Source organism: Phyllostomus hastatus, unplaced genomic scaffold (assembly GCF_019186645.2).
Source record: "Phyllostomus hastatus isolate PE091 unplaced genomic scaffold, TTU_PhHast_1.1 phas_contig_244, whole genome shotgun sequence".
Classification (NCBI taxonomy): Eukaryota; Metazoa; Chordata; class Mammalia; order Chiroptera; family Phyllostomidae; genus Phyllostomus; species Phyllostomus hastatus.
This window is the reverse complement of record NW_025333796.1, coordinates 953,182-979,757: the sequence shown is the minus strand read 5'-3', so window position 1 is coordinate 979,757 and position 26,576 is coordinate 953,182. Positions and strand designations below refer to the sequence as shown.

At 55.5% G+C, this 26,576-nt stretch overlaps 1 protein-coding gene across 4 annotated transcripts in view; it reads right to left on the bottom strand.

The window, feature by feature from the left end:
• Nucleotides 1-24,855, bottom strand: part of GALNT11 (polypeptide N-acetylgalactosaminyltransferase 11) — a 35,244-nt gene extending 10,389 nt beyond the window's left edge. The window contains exons 1-8 of one of the 4 annotated variants that reach the window (XM_045837824.1): nucleotides 24,681-24,855; nucleotides 18,405-18,590; nucleotides 14,548-14,726; nucleotides 13,963-14,298; nucleotides 6,193-6,316; nucleotides 4,707-4,873; nucleotides 2,134-2,259; nucleotides 608-857 (exon numbers count right to left, since the gene is read on the bottom strand). In XM_045837824.1, the coding sequence (XP_045693780.1) occupies nucleotides 608-857; nucleotides 2,134-2,259; nucleotides 4,707-4,873; nucleotides 6,193-6,316; nucleotides 13,963-14,263 (968 nt within the window). In that variant the 5' untranslated portion in view covers nucleotides 14,264-14,298; nucleotides 14,548-14,726; nucleotides 18,405-18,590; nucleotides 24,681-24,855. Of the gene's footprint in view, nucleotides 1-607; nucleotides 858-2,133; nucleotides 2,260-4,706; nucleotides 4,874-6,192; nucleotides 6,317-13,962; nucleotides 14,299-14,547; nucleotides 14,727-18,404; nucleotides 18,591-24,445; nucleotides 24,465-24,680 lie in introns of those variants that run through there. The other 3 variants (XM_045837821.1, XM_045837822.1, XM_045837823.1) reach the window with 3 other exon arrangements.
• Between the last annotated feature and the right edge of the window lie 1,721 nt (nucleotides 24,856-26,576).

Below are 26,576 nucleotides of genomic sequence, written 5' to 3'. Positions count from 1 at the left end.
CACACGCACACTCTTCACGGGTGCCATTTTTACAGTAGAGAAGTTGAAGGAGTGGATCCGAGACTCTGAAAACCAGACTACAAGCCTCTGAAAGTGACGTGAGAGACGCAGGGGGAAACGGGAAGGAGGAAGGAGGAGCAGGGTGCAGGGCGGACGCGCGGCGTCAGAGCACGCGGGCGGGCGGGCGGGCAGGGCCAGCAGACGCCCGGGACTGCGCCCAGGACCCTGGCTGCAGGAAAGCTGGCGTGTCCCACGCCCCCCACAGCACCCCTCCCACTGGCTGGGCACGGAGGACGGCCACCGGCACGGGCCGCGGGCACCCCCGGGCGTCCCACACAGCTCGGCACACTGCTGGCGACTCCGCCGGCGCTCCTGACTCGCCGAGCCGCAGAGCCTGAGCGCGAGGGCCACCTCTCACTCGTTAATCTCTCCTCAGGGCTTGGCCGACTGCACAGCATTCGGTCAGCACTCAGAATCTTAGCGAATAAACTACGCCAACACTTTCGCTTCTCGCAGAGGAGGAGGAACTATCTTTAAAATACTGTTTCCCCTGTGAGGTAGCGCTAGCGCTGGTGAGAGTCTCTCAAACACACGGGAGAAGCCTTACTTTATGGGTGCAGTAGCTCCTCCGGGCCCCCCGAGCTCAGAGGGGGGGACGAGGTCCCACTTGAAGTGCAGCCCCCAGTTGAAGCCCCCCCGCACCACGGGGGACGAGCTGTAGGCCAGCGTGTCCGCGCTGATGATGTCGATCACCGGGCACACGACCGTGCGCCGGTCCTCCCGGACGGCGGCCAGCAGGGGCTGCAGCCACATGACGTTCACTTCGCAGTGGCTGTCCAGGAACACCAGCACGTCCCCTGGGGGGGCAGACGGGGGGACAGTGTGCTCAGAGACGTGAGCCCGCTACACACGGCGTAGTATGGCACCTAATGTTGTTTAAACAATGCATTCGATTTATTTTCAAAGGAAATGCTTTTTACCACCATCATAAGTGACAGTCGGGACCGCCAGTCGTACACAGAGTTAACCACACGCGCACACGCACGGTAGAGTCAGCACAACGTAACCAAGGGCTAACCAGACACTTTCAGCAGAAGGCTGTAAACTGGACACCTGCTCCGCCGTTTTGAAAGGGCAGAGGTAAGTGTCAGCAGGAAAGCTTTCAAAGACATGGTGACACCAAAAGGGACTTTGTTGCCCTGGCTGGCATAGCTCAGTGGATGGAGCGTGGACTGCGAACCAAAGCATCGCAGGTTCAATTCCCGGTCAGGACACATGCCTGGGTTGCAGGCCATGGCCCCCAGCAACCGCACATGGATGTTTCTCTCTCTCTCTTGCTCCTTCCCTTCCTCTCTAAAAATAAATAAGTAAAATTAGACTTTGTCCTTGATGGACTCAGGAGGATTAAGAGGAAAATTCTAAAGAAAATACTTCCTAGTTGTGTAAGTCAGTTTTTTTTTTAAGGTTTTATTTTTGAGACAGGTGAAGGGGAGGGGGTAGAAACGTTGACGTGAGAGAGAAACTACGGTTGGTTGCCTCTCACACACATCCCAACTGGACACCAGGCCGCAACTCACGCATGCACCCTGACCGGGAATCAAACTGGCGACCTTTCAGTTTGGGGGACGACGTCCAACCCGCTGAGCCACACTGGTCAGGGCTCTGCGTCAGTTTTCAACATCATGTCTGTTTACCCACCGAAAACGAGGCACATCACCAGGTGGGCCTTTGTACTTTAGGAATTACTGGCATAATTCAAACCCATCAGTTTGGATATCTGTATTTTAAATTATGTATTTAAAAAACTGCCAGACTTCAGCTGCATCTGGGTGTGGGCTCTTCCGCTGATCTAGGTGCACAAGGTGGGAACGTACTTAGGGGCAGCAGTTAACGGCGAGGGCCGGGAAGACGACAGACCCGCGAGGACGCCGGGACTCACCGCGGAGCCTGGGCCTGAGGACCTGGGGACGGGGGCTGGAGTTGGGCAAGGGCCTTTCCCAAACTGAACAAGCGCCAGCTGCCCCGCGGGCGATGCCCCCGAGGGACCGCTTTCCCAGACCTCTGCGGACCCAGCACCCACAGCGGGGCCCCCTCACTCAGCACCACCGTGCGGCACCACCAGGGGGGCTATACCTGTTGCGTGGGCTGCTCCAATCATCCTTCCTCGAATTAACCCCTCACGCTGTGTGTTTCTTATCACTTTGATTTTCCCCGGGAGCTGTGTCTGGACAAATTCATCTAGCTGTCCTTTCAGATCATCTGAAAATAAAGAGTCCAGTAATTATTCAAACCCTATGAGACAGATACAAAACAAATGTTTTATAGCTGCTCTAAAGTTGCGTCTGGTGCTTGCAACAATCTGTCGAGTAAATGCAACAGAACCTTCTGCTTTGTTCCGAGAGGACACCGCGGCTCATCCTGTGCGAGAAAGCAGGGAAGGAAGGAGGGAGGGGAGGGCGGGCGCGGCAGTGCCGGCCGGGACGGGCAGCCGCCTCAGCGACACCTCGTCTGCGCCTCCACGGCACCCAGCACGGCGGGCTGCAGAGAACAGTCCACTGACTGCCTGTCAAAGGTTTGAAAATGAAGAAAACGAGGGGGAAGTGTCTTCTGTTCTGAAGCAAGTTATCAAGTCTTACACCACCTTGGAATAACTGAGGAACGACCCCTGTTGCCCCCACCAAAAACCCCGTAACAGCAGCAGTGACCTCCCAAGGGTGAAGAACTGCCCCCACTCACTAGGCTGCCCTTTCACTCTGACGGCGGGTTCCTCTGCTGCCCGAACACCTTCGAGTTTGACGCAGTCCCATCTGTTTATTTTTCCTTTTGTGTCCCTTGCCCCAGGAGATACAATATTGCTAAGATCAATGTCAGAGAGTTTACTGTGTGTTTCCTTCTAGGAGTTTCATGGTTTCAGGTTTTACACTTAAGTCTTTCATCTATTCTGAGTTTGTTCTTATACATAATATGAAAAGTTGGTCTGGTTTCTTTTTTTTTTTTCTTGCCTGTGCCTGTCCAATTTTATAAACACCATTTATTGAATAAACTGTCTTTACCCCATTGTATATTCTTGCCTCCGCTGTCATAAATTGATCATACAGATGTGGGTTTACTTCTGGGCTCTTTGGTTCCACCGACCTATGTGTGTTTCTGCCAGTGCCGTGCTGTTTTGATTACCATAGCCTTGTAGTAGAGTTTGATATCACGTAGTGTGAGTCCTCCAACTTTGTTCGTTTCTCAAGGTTGCTGTGGCTACTCAGGGTGTTTTGTGGTTCCATATAAATTTTAGGGTTATTTGCTCTAGTTCTGTGAAGAATGCCTTTGTTATTTTGATGGGGACTGCATTCAGTCTACAGATTGCGCTGGGTAGTATGGAAATTTTAGCAATGTCACTTCTTCCTACCCATGAACACAGTATGTGCTTCCCTTTATTTGTATCTTTCTCAGTGTCTTACAATTTCCCAAGTTCAGGTCTTTCACCTCCTTGGTTAAATTTATTCTTGAGTACTTCTTTTGAAGCAACTGTAAATGGGATTTTTTTAACAAGCACATGAATAAAATTTAGGTAAAAGGCTAATGGGAAATTACACAGTTTGGGTGAATCAAAGGAAGAATATGGCAGCCAACTGATTAATCCTTGCGTCACCAAGAATGCAGCACCCGATAATCACGTGCTTCCTTTTTTTAGTTTACATCCGATACTTTTTTGTATTAGTTTCAGGCATACGGCACAGTGGTCAGATAACCACACTCGTTACCGAGTGATCCCTGACCCACCCCACATAACTACAGTGTTACTGGCTGTGTTCCCCGTGCTGTACTTGCACGCCCGTGTCTGTGTTGTTACTACTGGTTTGCACTTCTTGACCTCTTCCCTCTTCTCGTCTCCGCCATTTCTATCAATCTCCACGTGGCTGCTTCTGTACACCCTTGTGTGCGGGACTCCGTTCAGCTAGTCTTCAGTGGGTTGTTGAGTGGGTTACTCTGGCTGCCTGTTCAGTGATTTAGCTGTAATTCCAATGTGCTCCTGGCAGGAGGTGAGTGTAACTTTTACCTACTCTGCAGCCATGCTGGCACAAACCCCAGTGGGGCCGTTTTCCTAATTCCTCCTTCTGATGGTTTATTGCTGGTGCATAAAAATGCAACCAAATTCTGAATCCTGACTTGGTACCCTGCTACTTTACTGAATTCATTTATCAGTTCTAGTGGTTTTTTTGGTGGAATCCTTAGGGTTCTGCACATGATGACAGTTCTACTTCATCTTTTCCAATTTGGATACCTTTCATTTCTTTTTCTTGTCTGATTGCTGTGGCTAGGACTGCTAATGCTACGGCGAACAAAAGCGGTGAAAGTGGACAACCTTGCCTTGTTTCTGATCCTAAGGAAAACACTTTTAGCTTTTCCCCGTTAAGCATGTGTCAGTTGCGGGTTTGTCATAACTGGCTCGAAATAAAAGATTTTTTTTTAAACATAAGCCAAGGGAAAAACTTGAAGGGCCGAGTTCGGGTACAGATTACCAAGGCACTGCGGCTTCTCCAAGAGCACCCTGCACGCCCTGGACGGGCCCTTGTCTGTGGCCGGCTCCGTCGAGCGCGCGTGCACAGGGCTCTCCCACCCGCCGTGTGGCGCGAGGTCGGCCCCGCTGCCGCCACAAGCGCCGCGGGGAGCAGCAGCCGAGACCCCGCGCCGCCGGGCGCTGCGCCCCTTACCGAAGTCGCTGTCGTCGTCCACGAGGATGACCTCGTGGAGGAGCCGGGCCGGCGTGCGGTCCAGGACGCTGTGCACCGTCCGGAGCAGAGCGGACAAGGCTTCGTTGTAGAAGCAGATGACGACGCTGGCCACCGGCAGGTCCTCGGGGTACGCCTTGTCCTTGCACCTGCAGGGAGGGCGAGAGGGCGAGAGGGCTCCAGCACCGCTCGGCCCGGCACTCCGAGTCCCCGGTACTCGCTGACTGGTGACTGCAGCCCCGCTCGGCCGCCTCCCTGCGCTGTAACAGTTTTTTAAAGGCCATTCGGGAAAACAGCATGGTTTCCTACTCCACCGTTTTCCAGTTCTTGGCAACTTCTCCCTCCGGCAAGTGTTGCTCTGCTTATGTTTAGGTCGGCATTTTAAATGGATCTTTTTTTTCTTTTTTGGTACTTAGGTCACATAAAACCATTCCAAGTTTTTACCACAGCACTGGTAAGCTGGTGATCAGCTTCCCCTCTACGAGGTTTCCAAAGGCAGTAACGGAAATATAAAACTTTGTATTTGAACATTTTGGTTTTTGCCCAACAGAAAAAGACGCGAGTGAACCGTGATAACAGAGGAGCCTCCATGTAAGCCGCCAACAGTCAGGTGGCTTTACACGCCGACGGCACAAGCCACTAACTCCCAGCACAAACCGGGATTCCGCGCTCTGCCTGGCACACGGGACAGCCCTCCGGCGCCGGGGCCTGCCCACCCCGGCCTCTGGCCACCCGTCCACGGCAGCCCAAGTGGACCGTGTCCGTCCCTTTGGCAAACTGCGCCGTTCCGGGCCTCCAGATGCTCCCCATCCCTGCACCGCCGCTGGGTCACCACCACCATGCAGCCCTCCCTGACCACTCCGGTCTGGGGGCCGCGGCACCGATTCCCGTCCCAGACCTCATCCCCCGCCACCGCGATCGCCTGTGCCCGCGTTCCCCCGCCCTGTCGGGTGGGGCGCCTGTGGGCCCCGAAACGTCTTCCCGGTGCATTCGGAGGCCTAGCGCGTGCCTAGGGGCCCGAAGACGTTCTCGCCGGCCCGTGGGGGACGGCTGACCGACCGTGTGAGGGCGGGTGAGCTGGAGTTGAAGCCGAGTCTTCACCAGGCCGGCCCAGAAAGCGCCCACGTGAACACAGAGCCTTTGGCGGAACAAATACAACGAAAACCCGAGAGTGAGGTGGTGAGCAAAATTCTCCTCCTTCCTGCCGTGAACCCAATAAATGCACATTTTAAAAAACTTATGCTTAGATTGCATAAATACATGCGGTCAGCGCCTCTCTCCTTCCCCCACATGCTTGTGACTTTCACCAGAGACGCAGGAAACTCCAGAACCTGGTCAGCGCCCCCTCAGACGCTGGGGACTGGGGCACAGCGAGGGGGGCTCTGGCGTGCGCTCCCAGCACCCTGACCAAGCCCCGGCTGCAAAGCACCCGGACGGCCCCCGGGACCCGGCGCCAGCCGGCACGTACGCTGCGCTCCGCGTGTCCGGCACGTCCCTGCGGGGGCCCAGGCGGTTGCTGATGAGCATGTTGAAGGCGTGTTTCTGGTAGCCGGCGTCTCGCAGCTCCTGGTCGTGCTCGTTGAAGATCATGCCTGCGGGGGGAGAGGTCACGGTCAGCGCGCCGACACTGCCGAAGGTCGCGGCGGTCCCTGTTACGGCCTTACGGAAACCTTGACTCTCGGTTCCGACAACCGGATAATAGCCATGTTTCTCAGTCCACCTTCAAAACAGTCAACTGAGGTTGAAGCCGAATTTTTATCAGCCCAGCTCAAAACCAAGTGTGCCTCAACCATAAAGGATGCCTTCTCACTAGTCTCTCAAGGTCTTCAAGAGAGTAACTTACCTCTGACCAAGGGAAAAGGAACCTGATGGTTATTCTCTGTAGAAGCAGTGATTCCAGAAGCCACATGGACTCAACAGGTCCCAGTCACAGGCAAGTTTTCACGGGAGGCCCTCCCACTGAAGGGGGGAACCCTCCCACTGAGGGGGGAGGCCCTCCCACTGAAGGGGGGAGGCCCTCCCACTGAAGGGGGGAGCCCTCTGCAAAGTGTCGCTGGTTCCAGGCTTGCACAGCACTGGCCAAGAAAGCCCTCTGCAAACCCACTCAAAACCCCTTCAGCCTCACAGCCCTGGAGGCCCTGCCCTGGCCCAGACTGGCCGCCTCCTGCCCCTCCCCCGCGCCCCTGCCCTACCAGGGGGCGTGCGGCCTCACAGCAGCGCCCGCCCCCCCCGGGGTCCGGGGTCCGAGCGGGCCAGTCAGTCAGGGAGACGCTGCGGTTCACACCTGAGGCCCTGGGGCTGGACAAACGGACACTCAGGTGTGAAGGGAGGGGCTGCGGAAGGCGGTGTCCCCAACTGTCTGGCCGGGGACCGGAGTACCCAGGTGCACTGCGGGAAACACCACCTCCTAACCCGCTCCGGCCGGCCCTTCGGAGTGGGCGCGCACCCGGGGCTCTTCCAGCGATTTGCAGGAGGAGCAACCTCCATCAGGGCGGAGGCTCCGGCTACTGTCAGAGCAAGAGAATAAAACAAAAACTGCTCGATGCCCAGCATCCAAAACAGTGCTGCACGACTCAGACTCTCAGCGAACCCTCCTGGGTTCGACAAACACCGAAGGACTAGCTCGTCCCAAAAATGACTGTTTTCTCATAAGGACCCTCTTGGTGAAGATTTGCTCCATATCAAAGAATCACTTTCTGTCCATCAACAAGATGAACGGGTACGAGAACGTGGTGTATACAAACAGAATGGAGCAATATTCAACCGCAGTAAAAAACATCCTGCCGTTTTCTCCCACTTGAATGAGTCTCGGGGACATTACGCCACGTGCAGCAACGCAGAGAAAGACAAACACGGTGACACCGTGTGAGTCTCACTCACGGGGCCGGGGGGGGGGGGCAAAGGAGGTCTGAGGGGTGACTCTGCCAAACAGAGCTGACTCTCGTGTCACTGTCTGTCCCTTATCGGACCATTTCCCACAGGGACGATGCAAACCTCCTCCGCCCCGCCCTGTGCACGGAACCGGTCTGCGGCGGCGGCTGGGGCAGACGGGCGAAGGCTGCGGGCCGGCACAGACGGCCAGTCACACATTCTGGATGTGGGATGAGCGTGCGGCCGCCGCAGGGGAGGCGGCCATGACGCGCATTTGCAGGGTGCTGAGCGTGGGTCTTCAAAATGGGGGGGTAGGGCATGGAGGGGGGGTCACGTCAGCTTAAGTTTTCTCCTCCTCCTGCACAAATAAAGTGACAGCCACATTCCAATGAATAATTAACGTGCCAGAGGAGCTATTTTAATTATGTAACTAGATCACATCAGAAAACCTTTTCCATTTGCCGCGGCAATCTTCCTGCAACATACTTCACGGGCTCTCTCCCGGACTGTGGGGGGTGCCCGATTCAGACATCAGCACAGTTCTGACTACTCCCACACTGACTCGTACTGATTCCTTCCAAATAAACTTCTTTAAAATCTTCTTTTAAAAGATTGTATTTATTTATGTAGAGAGAGGGAAGGAAGCGAGAAACAGGAGGGGAAGACACTGATGTGTGAGAGCTGCACTGATCGGTTGCCTCTCGCGCGCCCCCAGCTGGGGACCTGGCCTGCACCCTGACTGGGATTCGAACTGGGGACCCTCCGGTTCGCAGGCCGGCACTCGATCCGTTGAGCCACACCGGCCAGGGTTTTTTTTTTTAATCTTTAATAGCCCCTGGCAGAGTTTATCTGGGGAAGTGGATCGGCCTGAAAGCAGGAGGCTGAGACAGCAGGCGAGCTTCATGGCACCTTGTGATGGGCGGGGCACACGGAGGCCGAACAGCAGAGCGAACCGGCGCCGGGCGGTCGCTGCCTGCTCCCGCCGCGGCCACCTCAGCGCGCGGAAGCCCCGTGGGACCAGACGCCGGTGTGAGCGGCGGTGCTTTCCTAAGTATTTGGCTCTGAGCACGTCTCCAGGGTTTTTTTTTTTTATTGTATTTTTTCTATCACCACGTAACCCCCTTATGCCCATATCCGCGCCCCCCCCCCGCCATCACCGCACTGTCGTCTGCGTCTGCGAGTGTTTCCCCCCTCCCCACCCCCCACCCCCACCCCCACCCCCACCCCAGGGCCGCCGCCTGCTCTCCGTCTGTGGTCCCGGCTGTTTGGCGCATCAGTTCAGCCTGTTCATCGGACTCCACACGCGGGAGACATCGTGCGGCCCTGTCCTTGTCCAGCTGACTGGCTTCATTTGGTGTAACGCTCCCCGGGTCCATCCACGCTGGGGAAGTGAGTACAAGTTTCCTTTTTCACGGCTGAGGCGTACTCCACCGTGCAAATGTCCACCGCTGTTTTATCCACTCACCCACTGATGGGCACCTACTTACTGATGGATGCTTCCAGATCTTCAGGGGCTGTAAACAGTGCCACAGTGAGCACGGCGGTGCTTATCTCCTTCCAAATTAGCGTTTCAGGCTTCTTCGGGCAAATTCTCAGCAGTGGGATCGCTGGGTCCCAAGGGAGATCCGTGTGCAAGTTTTTGACGCATCTCCACACTGCTTCCCGTTTGTTGATGTCTCGATGACAGCCATTCGGACAGCTGTGAGATGATACCTCATCATGGTTTCAGTTTGTATTTTCCTGATGATTGGTGACGCTGAGCATCTTTTCATGTCCACTGCCCATCTGTATGTCCTCTTTGGAGAAAGGTCTACTCACTCCCTTTGCTCACTTTTTAATTGGATTTTTTCCTGGTGTAGAGTTTTATAAGTTCTTTATACGTTTTGGATATTAACCCCTTATCAGATGTATTGGTGAATATGTTCTCCCAGTCAGTGAGTTGTCTTTTATTTTGTCGATGATTTCCTTTGCTGTGCAGAAGCGTTTTAGTTTGATGTGGTTCCATTTGTGTATTTTTCCTTCTGCCTCCCTTGCCTGAGGAGATATAGCAGAAAAAATATTCCTAAGAGCCACGTCTGAGATTTTACTGCCCGTGTTTCCTTCTGGGGTTTTTATGGTTTCGGGTCTAACATTTAAGTCTTTAATCAATTTTGAATTTGTTCTTGTGTGTGGCAGCGTAAGAGGTGGTCTGGTTTCGCTTTTCTGCACGTATCTGTCCACTGTTCCCAGCACCGTTTGTTGCATAAACTCTCTCTAGCCCACTGTACGTGCTCGCTTCCTCTGTCAAATGGCAACGGGCGGCAAAGGCGCGGGTTTAGTTAGGGGCTCTCCGTCCCGTCCCACTGCTCTGGCCGAGGTCTTGTGTCAGAGCAGGCTGCTGGGAGGACTGCGGCCTTGTAGTATAGTTTCATATTAGGTGGTGTGATTCCTCCAATTTTGTTGTGCTTTCTCAAGATCGCCTGTTGCTGTTTGGGGTCTTTTGCGGCTCCATGCGCGTTTTTGAAATACTTGTTCCAGTTCTGTGAAGTGCAGCGCTGGCATCTCGATGGGAATGGCACTGCATCTGTGGGTGCCTCGGGCAGCGTGGACACTTTCACGGCGCTGATTCTTCCACTTACTTGTGTCGTCTTCAGTGTCTTTCTCCAGCGTCTTGTAATTTCCCGACTGTTGACAGCGCCCCACTCAGAAATCAGGATACTTTCAACTGTTACTGTACTAACTCACATCAATTCCTTTTACGTGAACTTTTCCCTGTTAAGGAATTTCGTGGGCTTTCTCTCACTGTTTGGAGTACAGTAGCACGTACAGGCGTAACGCATGTGCCATCCGTGGCCGCTGGGGCCGTCACCCCCCCTCGCCTCCCCCCCCGGCCCCTGGCGAGCCACTCACCTGCTGTCTTTTTCGGTTTGCTCACTCCAGACGTTTCGTGCAGAGGAAGTCGCACACTGTTTGGCCTCCTGTGTCCTGACTCCCTCCCTCCGGATGTTTTTAAGACCCACCCGCGTTGTAGCACGCGGCGTGACTCCACTTCCTCCTGCGCCCAAACAACGTCCGCGCACCGACGCCTCGGGCCGTGCCGCCTGCCCTCCCTCGGCAGCGGGTGGACGTCCGGGCCGTCGCCGCTGTGCGGCCACAGAGAGGAGTGCGGCTGTGACCACCTGCACTCAAACTTCTGTTCAGTCTCCAGCGTGCAACTCTTTGGGTGCACACCAGGGGGTGTGGAGTGAATCTCTAGGGCACACGGTGACTCCACACTTACTTACCGAGGGCTCTTCCCACGGGCTGCACCCTTTCTCCTCGCACCAGCGATGCACGAGGGTCCCTGTTTCTCCACACCCTCACCAACACTTGCCACTTCCCTTCTTAAATATTGGAACCCCCCTAGCGAGTGTAACACGGCACCTCACTGTAGTTTCGTTTTGCAATTCTGCAGTAACTAACATGCTGAACATCTGTTTATGCGCCGGTTTCTCCTTGGGAGCAGCGTCTGTCCCGTCCTCTGCTCGGCTTGAACCGAGCTGTGTGTTCGCCCCTCCGCTGCTGACGCGTTCAGAGGCCCCGCGCCGCTCCGGTGGCGACGGGCCCACCAGAGAGACGGTGCGCGAGCACGCTCTCCGCCCTGCAGGCCGTCCTCCCCATCTTCTCGGGGGGGCGGGGCGGGGGGCTCTCCGACGCACGGCAGTTTCTCATGCCCACGCAGTCCAGTTCGTCTGTTTTTCCTTTTGTCGCTTGCACCTCTGGCGTCATAGCTGAGAAACCATCGCCCAATTCACAGTCACGAGCATTTATCCCTACGATTTCCTCCGGGGGTTTTATGACTTAAGCTCCTACGCTGAGGTCTGATGTGTTGTTCTGAGTTCATGTAACGTTCACCTAAGTCACGAGGTGAGGGCCTGACTCCATCCCTCTGCACGCGGGGAACTGACTAGCTGTCCCACCACCACTTGCTGAAAAGACTGTTCTTTCCCCAGTAAATGGCCTCGGCACCCTTTCTGGAAATCTGACTCCCTGCAGATGTCACTGGGCTCATTTTAGATTCGTCGGTCTGTCCGCTCACCCGCGTCTGTCCCTCCGCCAGGACCGCACTGTCTGATTTCTGCAGCTCCGTAGGAAGCGTGAGCCCTTCGCCGGGACGTGCGAGTCCTCTGACGTGGTGGACCTCTTCCAGGGTCGTTCTGGCTGTCCAGAGCCCCGTGCAATCTGTGAACGGAGGAAGGGGTTCCACGGAAAGTGACCGCATGGGGCTCTGGCCGTAACCCCCAACCGGACAGGCCGTGGTGGGCGGTCCTGCCCCAGGCACACAGCTTCCTCACCAAAAGGCCGTCCCTACCGGAGCCCTGCCCACTGGTTCCACGCACCCAAGCCGGCACCCTGGGAGGGGCCCTTTCAGACCCCCTCAGGGAACACACCGGCTTCACCGCCCCGCAGCCCCGCCCCCAGCTGCTTCCTCCCGCGTCCGCGTGACCTTTCCTCCACCCTCCCCCCCCAACTTCTCACTCGGGGTGCACTCTGCTCCTCTCGGACGCACTGACCCGGGCAGTGACCCCTTGCTTCCAGGTGCATCCTCTTTCGGGCGCAAGTAAACTTTTACAAACATTCTCTACAGGTTTGGACATTTCTTTGTCGACAAATCCAAATTAATTCCAGAATCGGCTCTTCTGCCCCTTCAGCAAAGGCCGCCGGGGTTCAGGTAAAGTCTGCACCCCCCTGCGGACGGCCTCAGGCGGCACTGACAGTCCGGCGGTAGTCCGCGTTCCGGCCCGCACCCCTGGGCGTCTCGCCCCTCGTTCAGAGCTACTCCGGTGGTTCCCGCCGTGGTTCGTGGCTGTCCGTGTACAGACCTCACACCTGCTCGGTTAAACCTATTCCCCGGTATTTCATCCTCCTGGATAGGACTGTCAGTGCGACTGTTCTCTTCATTTTACCTTCAGGCCAGTCGTCACTAGTGTGCAGAAACACGGCTGCCGTGTGTGTGTGTTGGTCTTACACACCCTGCAACTTTGCTCAGGTCACTTATTAGCTGTCATAGCTTTTGTTTCCTCTTTAGAATCTTTTATAAAGAATTTAGTTGTTCAGTCAAGCAATTTGGGTTTGGTACTTCAAACAGCTACAGTTCTCTCACTGCTACTTCCAAAGGCAAATACAATGCCCATTCAAAATGGTAAACTAGCCCTGGCTGGTGTGGCTCAGTGGATTGAGCTCTGGCTGCGAACCAAAGCGTAGCCAGTTTGATTCCCAGTCAGGGCACAGGCCTGGGTTGCAGGCCAGGTCCCCAGTAGGGGTGCAATAGAGGCAACCACACACTGGTGTTTCGCTCCCCCTTTCTCCCTCCCTTCCCCTCTCTCTAAAAATAAATAAAATCTTTAAAAAATGGTAAACTAACTTACAGAAACTTTACCAAAATAACTATGAATAAAAAACTAGATAATCTTAAAATGTCTAAGCGAGCAGCTTTTAAAAAAAAGATTACAAGGGGTATTTCATGAAAACTGAAGTATTAGCTTCTGTTTCCTCATATAATTTTAAATACTTTTGACTTCATGTATTAGAATATCACTAACTTCCCAGAAAATTATTTTTTGTCTTTGAAACCACAATCAAATGAAAATAATGTTTTAACATTTCCTTTACATTCTATGAGTCTTTCAATCTCTCAAAATCTTTTACTAATTACTTATTTGATGCTTCCATGACAAGATCAAATTTTTTAAGTTTTAAAGAAAACCAAAAGGGCTCATTTATCCCATATTAAAATACTGCTAAAACCAGGACTCTGGAATTAAAATATTCTAGAACATACACAGCAGATTCTTGCTGCCAAGTTGAACAGAATACAATTTTTGAAGGGGAAAAGTTTCTATTTGATCGATCCCTGTATCTGACACAGGTGTTCCAACACCTGCACCACCCGGACCGGCGGAAACCCCGCACCAGCGACCGCAGCTGGTTCCAGACCAGGCGGCTTCTGTGCCGCAAGTGGCCGCGGTGGCCCCGCGCCTTCCCGGCGGGTCCGACGCGGCCGTGCTTCAGCCGCCTCGCCCCGCGTTAAACAATGACAGCGATTCCACCCCCCCCAGGGTCCACTGTCTCCCCAGCCGTCACCCTTCATTTTCTTTTCTGCATCTCATTAGTTTCTCCCAGTCCGCCTAGAACACTGACGTCGGAATCGGACACATTAGCACAGAACGCCCCTCGGTCTGCAAGAGTCACAAGGACGCCAGCCAGCCCATAAAGGGGATAAGCCGGCGGGCAAAGACGGCACCTCTGACTGCCTGAGCAGCACACGGCCAGGAGGGCCGCCGAGACTTAGCCTCCCGAGGATGAAACGTGCGCGCACACGCCGGTGGCGGGAGTCAAACCCACTCACCCAGCTCGGACGAGGACTTCGGGGCGCCTCCCTCCGCCCCTTCGGCGCGGGCGTCCGCCCCGCCCCCGCCCCCGCGGGCTTGGGGCTGCTGCTCCTCCGGCGCCCGGCCGGGGCCCCGCGTGAGGCGGGGCTGGAGCTTCTTGGGGAACGGCCCGTGGGGCCCCGACCCCTTGACGGGCACATGCCGAAGCGGCTGGGTCACGTCACTGAAGTTGAAGTACACGAAGAGCAGGGCCGTCCAGGCCGCGGAGGTGAACAGGCATCCGTAGCAGAAGTAGCGGACCGTGGCACTTCCCATCATAGCCCTAGCACCGCCGAGGGGCCATCGTCGGTGTCCTGAAAGAGAGGACAGATGTCGGACGCTCGGGTCACCTGTGTGCACCGCCACCGAGCTCCCACTCACGGCCGCCCAGACCCCCGAGGCGCACTCCCGACTCCGGAGGACCCCGGCGCGCCCCATGAAGACTCAGGCACGACGACACGCGTGGACAGCCGGACTAACCCAACAAAGTCCACAGTCAGGCCCACAGGCCAAGGTGTCAGCGCTCACACGGGCAGCGGCAGCAGAGCAGAGGGCTTACTCACCCGCCCACGTTAACGGGCGCCGCTCCCTGCCTCGGCCCGGACTGCCGTGGGCTCGGGGGTCTTCTTCAGATTCCAGCTTCTAACGAGGAAGACGCCAGCACGGCAGCACCTGACGGCACACGCAAGGTCCCCTCCAGACGCAAAATCTCAAGACTGCTTTAACCCAGGAACCCTAAAATCTGTTTTAAAAATAAGCAGCTTAAAAAAGTAGTTCTACTTTCTGATCAAAGGTTAAACCTACCCTAATGCTACTCCAGATTAAACAGTTACACTTTAAATTTATAATTGAAAGAGTTCGAATTCCATTTTCCTTCTCGTTATGAGGGCCGATAAACAATACAGCACTGCGGTTTTTTCCCGAGCTTTCCGATGCTGTCTGGCCTCCGTGGTGGCCTCACACCCCCCCAGAGGGCTCTGTGGAAGGAGACCGGGGGTGCACAGGGCAGCCTCCGTGGGCACTGAGGCAGGGAGACCCCGCGTGAGTGAAGCGCACACAGAGGAAATCTGCGAAGCCACACTGACGCGTCACTTCTTGCCTCCACAGTACGTAATGGTTTTAAAAATAACAGCACCATCCCTCCACCCCCAAATCTCAGGAGAAGGCCAATCGGCGTTGGTTAAGTGTCGCTTCAGAAATCAAGTTGTTTTGGCCCTGGCTGGCGTAGCTCAGTGGATTGGGCGCGGGCTGGGAACCAAAGTGTCCCAGGTTCAATTCCCAGTCAGGGCACATGCCTGGGTTGCAGGCCACAGCCCCCAGCAACCACACATTGGTGTTTCTCTCTCTCTTTCTCCCTCCCTTCCCTCTCTAAAAATAAATAAATAAAATCTTAAAAAAAAAAGAAATCAAGCTGTTTTGTACGTAATGCCATCGGCCTAGAAGAAGAGGGTGGTGGGTAAACAGCTCGATTTCTCAGCTGTCTACCAACCGAGTGGTTATTTTACTGCACGTCAGTTAAAACACTTAAAAAGCGAACAAAACCAGCGACGACACCAAACAAAACCCCCGCCGCAACCGTGCTGGAGCGGCGGCTGGGAACCCCTGCCGCGCGGAGGGGAGTCCGGCGCGCGGGAGCGCCGTCCTGTGGGCTGTTGGCACGTGCGCACGGAGAAGACCCGCCGGTGGGGACGACTGCTCGACCCAGAAGCGGAAGAAACCAGTCTCCGAGCAAGGGGAATGCAGCCATCAGGCAAGTAAGACAGAGAGTTGCAAGTTTTCGACTTTGCAACAACTGTGTAAACAGAGAGTAGGGACAGGCGAAACATGGTATTCTAACTCACAGAGACGTCACACCGTCCTGAAACAGTCGCTCCAGGGCGGGCAGGGACGAGCAAACAGCCTCACAACGAGAACACCGTTCCCGGGAGCCCGCGGCTGAGACGACCGCAGGGCGGCTCCGACCGCAACCCCGAGCGCTGCCTCTCCGGGGCCAGGAGCCAGCCCCGCTCCCACGATGGGCCGAGGCTTCCACCGAGGTCCCTTTCCTTCCGCTGCCGCCCCGGCCTCCCTCGCTGTGGGCGCTTATGAACACACGCGGGGAGGATTAAGTATCTTGAGGCTCTGAATCTCAGAAGCAAACGGGGACTTCAGCACACTAAGAGGAAGGGATGATCTATTAACATGTCAAAAATTTAAGAGTGACATTGGAACAACGAACGAGCAGTCTGAAAGCACGATGTGAAAATCGTTTTTTGTTGTTTTTTTTTTCACGAGCCACGGAGCCACAGCCTCGTCTGGAACCCCTTCGCCTCGCCCACTGTGCGTCTTTTTCACGCCAGGCCCGGGGGGGGGGGGGGGGGGCAGGGCGCTCTAGCCACACAGGACAGCGCTCCCTTTCCTGCAGCGCAAAGTGACTGTCACGATACCCAACGTGGCTCACAGTGTCTCCCTTTAAACGTTAAGTATTCCCTTTCAGCGGTTTCCAGCCATTTTCTCGTCAGTGCACTCTCTGTTCCGAACTGCCCAGAAGCAAATACTTGTTGTTTTTCCCGTGTGAGGGACACATCCAGATCTCGGCGGCACTCGCGCGAGTGTGCGCACTGACCCACGACGGCGCCCGCCCCCGACGCCTGTGAGATTACCAGGTGCCGACAGACAGCACCGAAACGCACCTCCCCCCTCCTCCCTCCCCTCACCCACTGGCCTCTGAGCAGGACCAGGAGGAAGCCCTGCCCCGGCGCGCTGCCCGTGGCACGCACGAGACCACTGAGACCACTGACAGAGGAGCGAGACCACTGATGGAGGAGCGGCGCAGAGCGAACCTCAGACCCCGCACGCTCCCCGGAACCCCTCCTCTGACGGCCCCCGATGCCGCTGAGCCCCCCGAGGAAACCCACAGAGAACGCACGCACAGGTAGTGTCTGTTTCTGCCGCAAACGCACAGGGAAACCACCACACGGTGGTGTCAACCGGAGAAAAGCAAAATTAACCAATTAAACACTGAAAGTGAAACCAAAAGGGCAGGCAGCATGACCACGCGCCTGGGACCCCCGTGTCCACGCAGGGAAACACCCTCACGGCATCTGTGTCCCCCTCCGTCCAGGGCCCCGGCCCTCGACGTGCCGGCACCGGGGGCCGTAAAACCGAATGCAGTCGGCAGCCGAGCAGACAGAGGAGGAGGGCCGGAGGAAAATGGGGTACACCCCCCTCCAAAGAAACTTAAATCCCAGCAGCTCTGCCGCTCAGCCAGCCTCCAGGCCCCAACCCCCGGCAGAGGGACATAACTCGCCTAGTACACCACCAGCCACGCCCCAAACCACGAGAACAACAGCCTCCTGTTCTCCTTCTCCTCGTGAAAGGGGAATGAACCCCAAGGACATCTGAAGGGCGACCACTTCCAGAGGGCACAGCCTTGCCTCCCCCGCCACCCGAGCCCGCCTTGCTTCCTCCCGCCTTCACGGGACACTCCCGGAGTCCCCTCCTTAATCTCCAATGCATGACAGAAGCTGCAAACTCCTTTATTTTTTTAAATTTTATTTACTTTTAGAGACGGGGGCGGGAGGAGGAGAGGGAGAAAAAGAGAGGGAGGGAAACATCAGCGTGAGAAAGAAACATCGATCGGCTGACTCCTGTATGTGGCCAGGCAGGGGACCGAGCCCGCGACCCAAGCACGTGCCCTGACCTGGAATGGAACCAGCGACCTTTGGCTTTGTGGAACGACGCCCGGCCCACTGAACCATGACGGTCAGGGCTGCAGAGAGCTTTCACGAGAATCTGTCTGAGCCAAACTGACCACTTGTGCTGCGGAGCGAGGTCTCAAATGCCCCCAGGAACGACGGCCGTGCAGTTCCTCTGGGGGAACAAGGAGCAGCATTCCCGGAGGGCGGGACACGGCGAAGCACCGGGACGGGGCGGCGGGCCGGGCCGCGTGCTGTCTGGGGGTGGTTCCGCCTCAGTCCAGGGGGCGGTGCACGCGGGGGAAGGGTGGCTGTGCTAACCTACCGCACAGACGCACCCACGGGTCAGGGCTTGCGGCAGAGACAAGCCCTTGGCTAAAGCCCTCACGCTGCTCCTGGGTCGTGACTCCCCCCACGACCTGCCCGGGCGGAAATGTGTGACCAGGTCGCCCTGGGAGGTACTTTCCACAGAACCCCCTTTCTCGCCCACACTTCGTGAGGTGACTGTCCAATCGCTACGTTTCATACCTGAGCTGATATAATAATGTCTGTCAACCATAACTGAAAGGTAAATTTTTAAAAATTAGGAAGTGGGGGGTGGCTCCTGCTTAGCAGCCCACGCCCAGCCTCAGCACAAGAGCCGGACAGACTGGAAACCAGCGGGGTTTCCGGACCCGTCGGAGAACTCGGGGTGCAGGGCCGGCAGCCACCCCACCTGGGGACACGCAGCCGCGTCTGCCCACCTGGAGCGAAGGCCTCTGGAGCCGGGCGCTGGGGCGAGAGGCTCGGCGCGAACTGGAACGGGCGTGGGAGTCGGACCCCCGGGTGTGGTCTTCAGGGGCGGGCACTCTTCTGTGGGCTTTACCTCCAGGAACCCCACCAGGTCCTCAAGGTGAAGGTGAAGATCCCGGAAAGGCCCTCTGGTGAATCTGGCCGGGAGGGAGAGAGTCATCAGTCTTCCGCATAAAAATGGCCGGGACGAGAGGCCCCTCCCACTCCAGCCCCGTCCAGCCCTCCCATCAAATCGAGGGGGGAAAGGTGATCGGCAGAGGTCAAGGCCAGGAGGATACTGGGAACTCCGCAGCTAGCAAAGGGACTGGGCGGCGAGGGGAAAGGAAGCCACACCGCCCGTGGAGGACACAGGCTGGACCCCCGGGACCATCCCAGGGGTCTCACCCCCCCCTCACTCTGCCGCCAGAGCGGCAGCTGACGACCCTTCTGCTCTAGGTCATGTCCACCGGCGCCGACCACGGTCTGGGCCGTAAAACACAGTTTACCGGACATAAAATCTGCAGGCACAATGAAATGAAACCAGAAACCCACAAAACAAAACTAAAAAAACCCAAAAAACAAAAAACCTCAGGTATCTGGAAATTAAATAGTATGGAGAGACCTTTAAAATTACTTGGAACTGAAAATTAACACGGAAGTTTGCCGGTGCGGCAAAGCAGCGCTCGGAGGGGATTCAGCATTAAGCCACGCGTCAGAAGGGGAGGAAGGTGCGGAATCGGTGCCCTGAGCTCCCCCCTTGGGACCGGAGAAAGAAGAGCAGCTGTGTGGTAAGACAATGAATGATAAAAATCAGAACAGACACCAACTACACTGAAAACAGAAAAAAAAAAAATCAGTGAAACCAAAAGCTGGTTCTTTAAAAAGACCAACCAAATTGATAAACCTCTAGGCAGGCTACCCACTCGTCACTCCCCCCTCCAAAAAAAAAGCGGGGGAGAAGACGCACACGCCAGCATCAGAAACGAAGGGTGGGACATCGCCACCCATCCATTCCCGCGGACGTCCAAAGGGTAATAGAGAAACACCACAGACAGACAGAACCCGAGAGGAAAGGGACCAGTTCCCCGAGGCTACCGAACTTCCCACCTAAAACCCGCACAGAAGAAATGTCCGCAGCGACTGTCCCCATGACGGCCTCGATCGGGAAGCGATGAAGGCGCCCCTCACAGGGTGGGTGGACGGACAGAACGTGACACCACCATACAATCACACATTGTTCTGCAAGATGAAACAGGGAGAAAGCGGAGAGGAGGGAGGCAAGAGCGGGAGGGAGGGAGAAGTGGCGGGGGGGGGGGGTCAGGCCACACCAGATACGGAAGAGTCTGGGGTGCATTTTATGAAGAAGTCGGCTCGGAAAGGCCCCTGCCGTGCGATTCCCGCTGCAGGACATCTGCGTCCTGGGAGAGCGAGCGTGCAAACACGACCCACAGCTCGGCGGGTGCCAGGGGCTGGAAGGCTGGGGAGGGTGGGGTGAACAGGCACAGCACAGATTTCGGCGGGGGTGGGGGGGGGTGGTAAAGCTATCCTGCGTGACCGTAAAGAGGCCGACACAGAGCGCTGCTCGTGTGGGACCCACAAACCGCACCTAACAGAGAGTGAGCTGGGTATGGGGGTACGTATCTCACCCAACAAATGCCCCCCGACCGTGACCCTCACCTGAAGGTGCGGGATGCCGTCTGGCCGGGGTGGGGCAAAAGCAGGTCACAGTCGCTCGTGTGGAAAACAGCGCCCGACCAGTGAATACGGACGCGGGAATAAACGGGTTCCCGTGCTCACAGCCGGAACCCACTCTAGCCCCACCCCGTACGTGGGTTTCTAGGGTTAGAACGAGCTCACAGGGTCGAGTCCTCAACTGTTTTCTAACCCGCACCCAGGGATGTGTCGGGGGGTTTTAATGGATTTTGGTGGGGGGAGAGAAAGAGAGAGAGAGGAGCATCAAAGTGAGGAACACCCACCGGCTGCCTCCCACAGCACACCACCTGGGGACCGAACCCGTAGCCCAGGTGTGCACCCTGGCCAGGGACCGGACCTGCAACCCTCTGGTGTACGGAGCGACGCTCCGACCCCCAGCCACCCGGCCGTCAGCACTCCACTAATTCCTGTGCGTGGAGTCAGAGGACACAGACTCTGTGTGTTCGGTGTTATTTGTGCACGATAACTAACCACTTCCTCCTGACCTCTCCTTCTCCACTGAATAGTACAAGTGTCACCGAAGACTAGCTTCACTGGAGTCTCTGGCCCACGGTGCTCACACGGAAACGCACGGTGAAGGGTGTGCGTGGGCGCAGGGCGCACCGTCGGAAGGGCGGACTGGGCCGGTGGAGGAAGGCTCCGAGAGCCGAGTGCACGCTCCAGATTCGACCTGAGTGGTTCTCGGCCGGGGGCTGGGGTACTGGGCAACCCCCACTGCCTCCTGGCAATGTCTGGGAATGCTCGTGGCTGTCACAACGGGGGGATTCTACCAGCATCTGGTGGGCAGAGGTCAGGAGTGCTGCTGAACGCCCTGCGGTGCCAGGGCAGGCCCCCAGCAACAGAGAGGCATCTGGCCCGGAATACCACCCGTGCCCAGTCCGAGAACCCTGTCCCATCCTGCTGTGCACGGGCTGGGAACCTGCACACTGCGTTTTTCAAGCTACTTGGATAAATCTTGGAAATCCGTATGGAAAAGTCTTCAGTCGCAGTTAGTAAAGACATGCAAATAAAAATATGATGCTATTTTCTAATGATTGAATTAGCAATGTTTTAAATTCTCTCTGAAGTACAAAGTATTGATAGTTAAATGATGCATTTATCACCAATCAAATTATAAATTGCAGACCATTTTTACAAAAGAATTGGACCGTGACACAGAAGCCTTAAAAACCTGTATACCCCTGGTCACTTTCTCTAAGTCAGAGAACAAATATCCCACAAAAATGATAAATAAGGTGAAAACCTCAGGCATATCCAAAAGCAAACTCTAAAAAGTAGTACAATAAAGAAAGATACAAACTTTATAGGAACCAGTATGGAGGAGAAGTTAATTTTGTATGAAACACTTAAAGAAAATTTCTTACAGAAACTGAGACTTAAGTCTGACTTTAAAGATGGGAACTTCAGTGGCCAAGCACTGCAATATTTCCAGCAGAAAGCTCGCGTCTTGGGAAGCCGCCCGTGAGTTTGTTTTCAGTTTTCCACTCGGAACAGCACTCGCAGCAGCTGGCCCACTGAATGCACGCCGGCCAGAGGAGGCTGGGGGCGGGTCATTAATTCCGCGAGGACAGGCGAGGGCCCTGGCCCCCAGGAGATTAACCTGTTCTGCGTGCAACAGAGCGTCTGTAAGCCCATTCTAGGAGCGGGGTGTAAAACTGTTTGGAATAGAGGGGCAATAAAAAAAAACTAGAACCACGGAGTCCAGAAATAAATATTCCAATGACAGCTTCATCTGGAGCTGCGGAGGTCAAAGGAGAGGAGAACCAAAGGCAGAGCCCTCTGCACCCACCACCTGACCAAACTGGGACCCTCAGGGAGGTGGGGGGACAAAACCGCCACCAGCAGCCTTCACGTCCTGATGGCGGGGAGCATGGGGGAGCAGGCTATGGAGGGTGCAGGGGTGAGTTCTGTCTCCAACAGGTTGCCTTCGAGAGCACCCTGACATGGAGGCACCCTAAGCCTTAGAGGGCAGTTGAAAGTAAACACCAAGGCTGTAGTCTAAGGGACAGGGACGTCACCGCAGAGGAGGGCCTAAGGAATGAGCAGCGTCATGTGCACCGGGGAGCAAGCGCGGCACCTCCGGTGCGAAGGCAGAGCCGGGGAGGGACCTCAGAAGTCATTGCATCGGAGAACCTCTAGAGGGCGCGCTGTCCTGAGACAGCAGGTGCCTCGGAGACTGGCATCGAGCGAGGGGGTTCCGGCGGGGGTCATCAGACTTAGAACTTAGGTCAGGCCAGCAGAGGGTCCAGTTGGGGGCCATCAGACTTAGCAATAAGGAAGGCGTGAGGGTCTGTAAGAAAGCGGTCCTAAACTGTGAAGAGTGTGGTAGATCCTCGAGTTAAACATAAACTTGCCACAGGACCCAGCAATTCCCACCCCAAAGGACAGATACTCCAATGTACAGGTAACCACAGACTCACAGTAGCATTTCGCCTCGCAGCCAGAAGGAGGGGACAGCCCAAGCACGCCAGCGGGTGAACGGGTAAACGAACCCTAGCCGGCGGTGCAGCTGAGGACCGTGCGGCCACACCGAGGAACAAGCTCTCACAGCACCCTAACAGGGTGGGCCTCGACCATTACGTAAATGAGCCAGATTCGAGCGGGTGAGCATTGCATGAGCCCACTTCCGCCAGGTCTCCAGAACAGGCCCGTTCATAGACGGACAGGGGCGGGAGATGGGCAGTGACTGCCCAGTAGCTGCCCAGACTGTCTGTCCAGGGGGACAGAAAACTCGGGACGGAGACAGTGTGACGGTGACACGATACTGTGAGTGCACTTAACACGTCTGCAGTGTGTGCTTACAGTGGTCAGCACAGTAAACTTCACGTCCCCGGCCGGGTGGCGGCACTGGTGGCAGCGACGCCCTGTAAACTGAAAGGCTGCCCGCCTGACCCCCCAGTCAGGGCACTCGCCCCAGGTCAGGATGTGCATGGGAGGCCGCCGACCCGTCTCTCTCCCTCCTTCCCTTCCCCTCTCTCTGAAATCAGTGAGCACGTCCTCCGGTGGGGGTAAAAAATAAACAAAAAAAGTCCTATCACACACACAGTCACACCTCAGTGCTTGGCCTCAGAACTTGTCACACGCGGACGAGAAGAGAAGTCTCAGCACTGTGCGCTCGCTGGGGACTCGCGGCACTTGCCAGTCCAGCACCCGCCCACCAGAGCAAATGCTTCAGCACTCCTCGCCTGTTGGGCACTTGTCAGGTTCCAGCACTCGTCACAAGTGCTGGAACAAATTAAGGACGAGTACCGAGGTGCCACTGTATTTTATCACAGGTTTGTTTTTTTTTTTTAAGTTAAAAAAAAAAAAAAGAACGCCAGTTGCAAGGAATCCCATGGAAACTGGCGACAAAGTTGACAGTTGAGGACATGGAGGGCAGGCTGTCTGCTCTTGAGTTTTCTGAAGGCTGCAGAGCAGGTCTCCACACACTGTATTTCTAGGTAAAAGGGAAGAACTGAGTGAATGAAAAAAGCCTGGTCTGCCCTGGCTGGTGTGGTTCAGTGGGTTGAGTGCTGGCCTGCAAACCAGAGGGTCCCTGGTTCGATTCCTGTCAGGCAGGGCACATGCCTGGGTTTCGGGCCAGGTCCCCAGGTGGCAGGCGGGGGAGTGTGAGGGGCAACCACACATTTCTGTTTCCCTCTTTCTCCTTCCCTTCTCCTCTAAAAATAAATAAAAAATTTTAAAAAGCCCGGTCTAAAACTGTGATTTGGGGGAGGCGTGCAGCACCACAGTATTTTGGGGGTGCACCGGAGTATAAAAGCCCATGCAAAGTTACAACTTCATTTTATTTGGAAAGCCAACCAAAAGGAATGCGGCGGCAGATCGTCGACGACACGGACGACGCTGACCCATCAGGAGCGCATTAATATCCTCAAAAGGGTGAAGTCTATCGGATTTTGTGTATTTTGATACTTGTATATTCAACCGAACGGCACTGATTTTAAGAATGCAGCAAACTGTGCAAGACCAACAACCCAATTTCTTCAACTTGTATGTTGCAAAAGAAACGAAAAGGAAAAGGCTCATCGGTGGCCCGGGTTAAAATCCTGATTGGCACAAAGCAGCCGTAAGAAAAAAAAAAATTTTTTTGGTGAGACTTGGAGGGCAATGTAAATATTGTGGGCACCGGGGGCTGGGTCCGGGAGGGGGCGCGTTATTCGATCCTCTCGGGGTTTTGTTTGGAATTTCCCGCAACCCCTCCTGGGCAGGGGAGCCGCAGTGGGGGCTCCGGCCTGTGGCCCCCGGACCCGTGTCCACGATCGCGGCGGCCCGCACCCCCGCAACCGAGCGCGAGCCCCACCGGAAATCACTCGGGGCGGGCGCCGAGGTCTCCGGCGTCTCCTCGGTCCACACCCGCGCCTAAAGAGCCGTGTTCGGGGTTCCGAACGCCAGGCCCGACCGCCAGACACTGCAGGGGGCCGGGGCGCAGCCCGCAGCTCTCCGGCCCCCGGCGCCCCAGTTGCGCGCCCGAGGCGCGGAGCGGGGACGGTGGCCGCGCGGGGTCACACGCCGCAGCCCGGCCGCGCACTACTCACCCCCACGCCGGCAACACAGGATCCCGGCCTTCTGGGACTCGGGCTGTGGCATCTTCCCTCCCGCCACAGCCCAAGTCCGCGCCGCACTGGCCGCAGCGGGCGGAGCTGGCCGGGAGGAAACGCAGCGCCGGGGGCGGGGGGGGGGGCGGTGGCGGTGGCGGTGGCGGGCTGGCCCAGGCCCGGGGGGCGCTCGCCCGCTGCCCGCGCCGCTGCGGAGGCTGGAGCGAGAGCGCCCGCCGAGGCCACGTGACCGAGGCCCCGCCCCCGCGCGCCGCGGGTGACGTCACTGTCCGCAGGTGCGCGCCGCGGCCCCGCGGTGCCCTCGGACGCGCCGTCTGTCCCGGGCGCTGTTTGGGTTTTTCCTTCATGGAAACGCCCGCGTCAGACCCTTAAACGTAAGACAAGGTGGTCGGCGCCACTTACGATACGCGAAGTGCAGGTTGGACTGTAAAGGTGGAGGCCCTGTGCTCCCGGCAGCTGTGCAAAAACCTCCTGGCTCGGTGGGGGAAGCTGTGCAAAAACCTCCTGGCTCGGTGGGGGAGTGCAAAACCTGCATTTTGCCGAGAGCTCGAATGACCCTGAAATGCCCTTTGCGGAGTGGCGTTGTGGTTGAACCCGGGGTCAGTAAGTGCTCAGCAAGTGTCAACCCTTAATTATTTCACACCGGCGTGTCTTAGGATAAATTCCTAGAAGTATGCTTTCGTTGTAGAACTCCCGAGCTTAATTTAAGGTTTGTCGGAGCATTGGGTCATAATGGTGTTTTGTGAAAAGCCTTGGGCCGGTTAGCAGATGTTTCCTGCTCCAGAATACAAATCAGGTTTTTAAGTTTCCCCACGAAAACAAAAATTTGCCGCCTATAGTCACGTACGGATTTCCTTCCAATCACACCAAATAGTTGGAAGTTGATTCTGACTTGTTTTCTGTTACAGGGTCCGCTGAACGCACACTCATGGGGATGCATGTATGAGCGACACGCGTCATCTCTAAGACGTATCCATGTCATCTAGTGACAACTAAATTATCGCAACACTGACACTTAATATTACACCCAGGGCTCGAAGAACATTTCTTTTTCTTTCCACAAAGCCGATATTTACAACATCCTTTATGATTACTTTAGAAGTATCCTCAAATTTTAAAACTAGAAAAAAAGGCATTACTACAAGAAGATGCTGTGTATTTAATTTACTATAATTCTTTTTCCTTCTGCTACAGAATTTCTATTTTGTATTTTACTCTAGTAGCTTTGTGGGTTCATTAGGATCAATCTTTTATTACTTTCTAGAAGCAAGGCAGGCATAAATATAGGCCAAGAGTATAATGATAATGTGCTTAATTTTGTGCTGCTACATTGACCTTTCAAAGGCTCCATCGAATATATGGCCATCTATAATATATGACAATAGGCTTTTCCCATGTCCTTCTGGCGACAGATTTCAACAGAGTATTTTGCTAAATACACAGGTATAGAGAGATTGTAAACTGGTTCTTTTTTTCTTTACCTTGTCTATATCATCTCCAAGAACACAAGCCCCATGAAGAGAGGGGTGTTTGCCTGCTCCATTGTCTGCGGCACCCCAGTCCCCAGGATGGTCAGTCATTGAATGAATGAGAATAGACTGGCCCAGCTGTTCCTCACTATAAAAACCAGCATGTGTCTTCTCCAGCATAGGCTATACTTAGTAACTGTCTCCTAAGTCCCCCCAACCCGTTTTCCTCCTTCTTCATGTGCCTCTTCACTATTTTCTCATTCTGTCTTTGTAAATTAAATACATTTCACTTTCCTAGCCACCCGCACCCAGGTTGACTCCACAGCCATCCCTCTAACCTGAAGGAAGTTCATTGGACACCTGGGAGTGTGTCCTCAGGGGGATGGATTTGGAACCCAGGTGCCTC